The sequence below is a fragment of the Anopheles moucheti genome, chromosome 2 (assembly GCF_943734755.1).
Source record: "Anopheles moucheti chromosome 2, idAnoMoucSN_F20_07, whole genome shotgun sequence".
NCBI classification, from domain to species: Eukaryota; Metazoa; Arthropoda; class Insecta; order Diptera; family Culicidae; genus Anopheles; species Anopheles moucheti.
In genome coordinates this window covers 54,097,088-54,103,450 of record NC_069140.1, presented here as the reverse complement: position 1 = coordinate 54,103,450, position 6,363 = coordinate 54,097,088, and the positions used below count along the sequence as shown (strand labels likewise).

General features: G+C 43.4%; 2 protein-coding genes across 2 annotated transcripts; both read right to left on the bottom strand.

The window, feature by feature from the left end:
* Positions 1-1,643: 1,643 nt before the first annotated feature.
* LOC128299047 (anti-sigma-I factor RsgI2-like) lies at positions 1,644-2,432 on the bottom strand. Its single transcript, XM_053034889.1, has 2 exons — positions 2,105-2,432; positions 1,644-1,903 (listed from the first exon to the last, which is right to left on the bottom strand). The coding sequence occupies exons 1-2, from the start codon at positions 2,430-2,432 to the stop codon at positions 1,644-1,646; spliced, it is 588 nt and encodes a 195-aa protein (XP_052890849.1).
* Positions 2,433-4,279: 1,847 nt separating this feature from the next.
* On the bottom strand, positions 4,280-4,957 carry LOC128299062 (uncharacterized). Its single transcript, XM_053034909.1, has 2 exons — positions 4,534-4,957; positions 4,280-4,452 (listed from the first exon to the last, which is right to left on the bottom strand). Exons 1-2 carry the CDS (start codon positions 4,955-4,957, stop codon positions 4,280-4,282), a joined length of 597 nt encoding a protein of 198 aa, XP_052890869.1.
* Positions 4,958-6,363: the final 1,406 nt, after the last annotated feature.

The window sequence follows — 6,363 nt, the reverse complement described above, 5'->3', positions numbered from 1 at the left end:
GGGTCTCCCGCTGGATTGGTTTCATTGTTTTAAACCGTATCTTTGCGAACTGCACACTCACACCTTGCGTTGCTGTTCCGTCAGATCGCGGAACCGATTGATCCGCCCGATGTCGGCGTACTGAGTGGGACGTTGGCCGCCGGGGAAACGTTTTGACAGCCATTGCTTAAACTGCGTGCGGTTTTAGGAGCCGATTCGCCAAATCAAATCAACGCTGGAAGTGGTTCCGATTAGATAATAAAAGGTGCCCCGAGTGCTACTGGGCTGTTGTCCAATCGATTAGAGAAACCTTCAAAATGGTAACCGCCGATGGTCTAGGACGGAATTGATTAGCTATCGCACTTCCCCATTCTCCCACGGGTTTTCCCTTTCCAAAGGAGGGTTGGAGGTCGTGTGCTTAAATTAACACCCCGGTGCGTCGGTGCAACTCTTCAGTGTGAATTAAACTGCTCAAGATGAAGCTAGTGGCGTTGACGTTCGTCGTGGTACTCCTGGTGGCCAACGTTGCCATCACGACTGGTTCACCCCTACCCGGTATGGGTGGGTTACCGGACTTTGCCAACATGGGGCACGGTTTCGGGGCGAAAATTAACAACATCATCAAGGGCAACACCTACGATGGGTTGGAACGGGCGATGAAAAAGATTTCCCTGCCCCGGCAGAAATCCAGCTCGGAGTCTAGCGCCGATTCCGATGGAGATAGCAATGAATCCGCCATGTTTGGCTTCAGTGGAAAACAGTTTGGGCAGCTGCTGAAGATGCTGGAGCAATCGAAACAGGGCGGACAGGGTGCACCGAACGATGCGGTTCCGTTCGCTGCAATTGATAATAGTGTCGATTAATAAAAGTACTTTGTTGCACAACGGAATCGTAGCAAGCCTGTTTTTTTTCTTCACCCGCGCATAGATCACGCACAGTCAGCTGGAATGGAATGTTCGGAATGCTTCCGAGTGTAAGATAGAGTAGCATTTCCCACGTACGGTGGGGCCGTGCAGTGGATGCATTTTTGCATCGTTACTCTAATATGGTGCTAATCCATCTCGAGTCAGGCTGCCGCAAACCGCACACAAATATCGTTTTGACAAATGAGCAGCGGAGGGGCCACCGTGCAGCAGCACAAAGGATGCTCACAGCATTTCACAGATGGTGATGATGAACGTACCGAACGTAAAGCTTCCCATGAATGTGTCGCATGAAATATGATGGCCGCACCACAAATCTATTAGATTAGAACGGGAGCTGCTGAGCCAGAAGGATTTGCTAGCGACTATTTGGAAATTAGTGACGCTGCGCATTGGTTTAACGTAAAGCTTCACATCAACGAATGACGTAGGGTTTCTTCAGGTTGCTGTAGAAATAAGGATTTAATAAATAGATACTGCGGGAAATTGACATTGTAAGCAAACATTCACAATAATCCTATTCCAATCATCTAAACAAGGAATATAAACAAAAATAAATAAACGGAAAATAATCAAAACGCAAAAAGAAATACTAATAATGATTATAATAAAATTAACTACAAACAATTCTAATTATCAGTTTTTATGGCCCTTTATTTATTTTCAAGAACACCATTCCTTAATTAAATTGGGAATTGTATGACTATATCCCGAACAGATGAGGAAGTCAGTCGTAAAGAATCATTGACGATCGTTCACATGTTTTTGGACAAGTTGCTCCACGTGTTGACGCCAGATCTGCTCCTTTTGTTCTTTGGTAATTCCCGGTGCATCATAACCATCGGGTTTCGATTGCATAAGCGATTGTACGAGCTTTTGGTAGGGCACAGGTCCAGGAAGGTCGTCTGGGCTTGCCGTGGTCGTGGTTTGAGTTCCTGGACCAATAACCGGTGTTGTTGTGGGTGATTCGGTAGTAATAATAGTAGTCGGTGGCAAAGTGGCTTCATCTGATGTTTCATCGCTGGCTGCCTCGCTCAACTCCTCGCTAGTTTCCTCGCTGGTCTCCTCGCTGGTCTCTTCGCTAGTCTCCTCGCTGGTCTCCTCACTGGTTTCCTCACTGGTCTCTTCACTGGTTTCTTCACTAGTCTCCTCGCTGGTCTCCTCGCTGGTCTCCTCGCTGGTCTCTTCACTGGTCTCCTCACTGGTCTCCTCGCTAGTTTCCTCGCTGGTTTCCTCGCTGGTTTCCTCGCTGGTCTCTTCGCTGGTCTCCTCACTGGTCTCCTCACTGGTCTCTTCGCTGGTTTCCTCGGAGGATCGCGAACAAGTGTTCACGTTAACGTCCCTCAGCTCGAGCAGCAGCTCCGCAATCACATTCACCAGGTCCACATTGATCTCGCTCTTGATGTCCACGTCGGCATCAACGTTTACCTTCACAATGTCTCCAACGTTGTTGTTGCTCATCGATATTGGGCCCCCGACGACCGCACCAATAAGCGCCGCGAAGCATACGATGGCTACAGGGAAATTCATTGTTCTGAACGAAACTTTAACGGACGTTAAAGGTGATCCACTAATGAAGAACCGCATCAGTACAAATCCTTTTTATACCAGGGTTGTAATCGCGCGATAAACCAGCGAGGAAGTATTAAGCATGTTCGTTAGCATTGCAATCAAAGCGCTGGTTTGATAAGACTTTATTAGACGTACAAATGTGCAAGTAAAATCTCCAATCCAGGAATTGATTGGAATGATCGAGTTGATAAGAAGTCGATAAAAAAGGAAAAAATATTTAATCTTGAATTATATTCTGAATATTCGAGTGTTTTTTTTAACTAATATTTCTGGAAAATGAACTTATGTCGGTAAGATACCGAGTATGCATTTGAAGGTAACGGAAAACTTTAATAGATAGTGAAACTGATGTTTTGTAAAAAAATATACACCCTGGAAATAGTTATGTATGCTCGGAGGTTGGTAGCCCAAAAGAGCTGAGGCGTAATTTGAAAGCAACAGTTTTAATGTTTCTTAATATTATTCACTTTATCAGATACTTTGTTTATGTTGCTAAGTTTATGTTTGCTTTTTGATTATTTTCGGCACATTTAAATCGATGTAGATTTTAAAGTAACTAATTTCTTCTTTCTATATTTTTTCTTGTGCATAATGCTGATACTGTATTAGCGTTGTATATTGTTGTGGACAGAACGTCGCGCGACATGCCACTCTGCGTTTGTCACTACGGGTGACAAACCATCAGACGTTAGGTTGACAGCGGTCCACGTGCAGGCGTCAGGGCGCGGCCGTGTGTGTGCAGGACGAGCACACACCAAGGACTCGAGAAATGGCAAGCGGTCAAGCAAAGTGCGTGTGCGATTAGGCTAGGTGGTTAAGTTAGTTCTTTTATGTAATAAACGTGTAACCAATGTAACTAAACCCGTTTTGCGACTTCACATTTTTAATTGTGTTCCAGCCACAAGAACACAAAATATATATGTTTAGGAAAGTTTTGTTGGCTGCATTTTTTTTTATTTATTTAAATTTACTTAAATATAAAACAAGTCCGCTTGCAAACAATGCCTCAATAACTAAAAATATAGCACAAAACGCATCTAAAAAGCAGAAAGATAACAATTACAATATGGAGCTAACTAGCTTCGTATCTCAAATACGTCCTACGAATACACAAAATAAATACCAAATACATAGAAGAAGAAATACGCATTCAAAGTGTGCGAGTGAATAAATAACAAATATCATAGCTTTGGAAATTACGGTTTTCTACCCTTTTGTTGAATTGGCAAGTGTGACCAGAAATTTGTGAAATCTAACAATCTGTACGAAGGTTAACTGGAACGCCATAAAATTACTTGAAATTTTAATAATTTTATTACTTAAATTTGGGAATACTCTATCAATAACAGCGATTTGTGTAAGGAAACTGAAAAAGTTGTATTACATGCAGTATTTTTCAGCCTCGAGATGAAATATACACTTGTTCGCGTTAAAAGATGCAATACTTAATAATTTTTAAATTCTACGATGAGTACGAAAGATTTGTTTTAATCAATAATGCTTTCAAAATGGTGTACTACCCATTCACTCAATCTCTTAATCTCTTCACTTGATCCTGTTATACTCAAGATACTATTAGTCTTGTAATTATGTCAATGATTGTTGTTGGTGAACATTTTCGTGTTTGGAAAAGTAGTATGTTATACTTCACCAATTATTGTTTGATTCCAAATAGTTGTTCAAAAATAATATACATTTCTTAATAGCTTTTAACGATTTTCTATTAATTCTCGATCCTATTCTTGGATCTCGATGATCATATCCATAACGAATAATCGATTGATGATCGATTTATTTATGAAAAATCACTGAAGATCTTTCACATGTTTTTGGACAAGCTGCTCCACGTGTTGACGCCAGATCTGCTCCTTTTGCTCTTTGGTAATACCCGGTGCATCATAGCCATCGGGTTTCGATTGTACAAGTGAATGCATGAGCTTTTGGTAGGGCATCGGTCCGGGCAGATTTTCCTCGCTGGCTTCCTCGCTGATCTCTTCACTGGTCTCCTCACTGGTCTCCTCGCTGGTTTCCTCGCTGGTCTCCTCACTGGTTTCTTCACTGGTTTCCTCACTGGTCTCTTCACTGGTTTCTTCACTAGTCTCCTCGCTGGTCTCCTCGCTGGTCTCTTCGCTGGTCTCCTCGCTGGTTTCTTCACTGGTTTCTTCGCTGGTTTCCTCGCTGGTTTCTTCGCTGGTCTCTTCGCTGGTCTCCTCACTGGTCTCCTCACTGGTTTCTTCGCTGGTCTCCTCGCTGGTTTCCTCGGAGGATCGCGAACAAGTGTTCACGTTAACGTCCCTCAGCTCGAGCAGCAGCTCCGCAATCACATTCACCAGGTCTACGTTGATCTCGCTCTTGATGTCCACGTCGGCATCAACGTTTACCTTCACAATGTCCCCAATGTTGTTGTTGCTCATCGATATGGGGCCCCCGACGACCGCACCAATAAGCGCCGCGAAGCATACGATGGCTACAGGGAAATTCATTGTTCTGAACGAAACTTTAACGGACGTTAAAGGTGATCCACTAATGAGGAACCGCATCAGTACAAATCCTTTTTATACCAGGGTTGTATCCGCGCGATAAACCAGCGAGGATTAAGTATTAAGCATGTGCGGGTTTGATAAGACTTTATTAGACGTACAAATGTGCAAGTGAAATCTCCAATCCAGGAATTGATTGGAATGATCGAGCTGATAAGAAGCTTGATTTCGGTCATTAAAAAAAAAGGAAAAACGGAGATTTGTTCTGTTTCATGTTTACGTGCTTCAGCCTACTACGTTTTTAGTCACCCTTAACTATTACATAACAGTGGCCTTCATTAAAAAGCCCACAAGATATAATATTTTATTATTTATCATATTATTGAAAGCATGTTTACGGATTAGTGCAAATTTTTGAAATTTTTTCAAAGTCCAGTAATGTCCAATAACGCTTCGGTTCCACCCTTGTCAACACCCTCATTACCATAAGCACACAATGTGCATGTCACGGTGTACAAACATCATTTACATATACATGTGCTGCTTTATGTGGCGGCCACCGTTCGGATTACGGATCACCTTTCAGCTACATCAAGATTAAAGACGTTTGATGGAAACAAAATAGCTTAGCACGAAAGCTTATGTTTTTTCGCTCCCGTGTACAAGGTGATCGATCACGGTACCATCGGCGTGGCGGTCCACTGACCAAAGCGTATAGTGGCATAATTTATGAAAACCCACCGCGCTTTGATCGTTTATCCCAGGACCGGGAGGGAACATTTCGTCGTGTGACAGTGGCAAAATAAATTAATTTTAAAGGAATATGAATGTGTGGCGTATGGGGCGCTACAGTATCGGCGTCTTGTTCACAACCTCGAAGGTCCACCCTGCACTGGCCAAAGTGTAGTTGCAAGTATTTATTGCGCTTCAAGAATATTGTGACGTGTTGTAAAAAGTGTGCACAGCTTGCAGGCACTCGCAAATGGCAGTGGTGTGTTTTCTACATGAAACGAAAGTATTTAAATGGTTTTCTTTTTAGCATTTTCCTGGTGAGGGGGTGGTAAGAGGGTGAAGCATCATACACCTGTTTCTTCGTATTTGCCTTGACCATTTGATGACTGTGGATGTCGGTGGACTGGGATTAGGATGAAGCGGAGAACGGTGCACAGGGAAAGGCGGCCGTCGGGAACGCCATCGGTGGTGGCAGCATGTGTCACATCCAAACATATATCAACTCGGCAGAACTCAATTGAAACCAACTGCCGTCAGCGCACAGCGGCGTGGCTGTCGTGCCGTGTAGGTGAGGATATCGGAGTACCAGAAAATCGGACTTGTGCTGCGCGACATACGATGGCATGGAGAAAAAAATGCCATGATAAACGAGCCAAGGGAACGGGAACGACGAATGA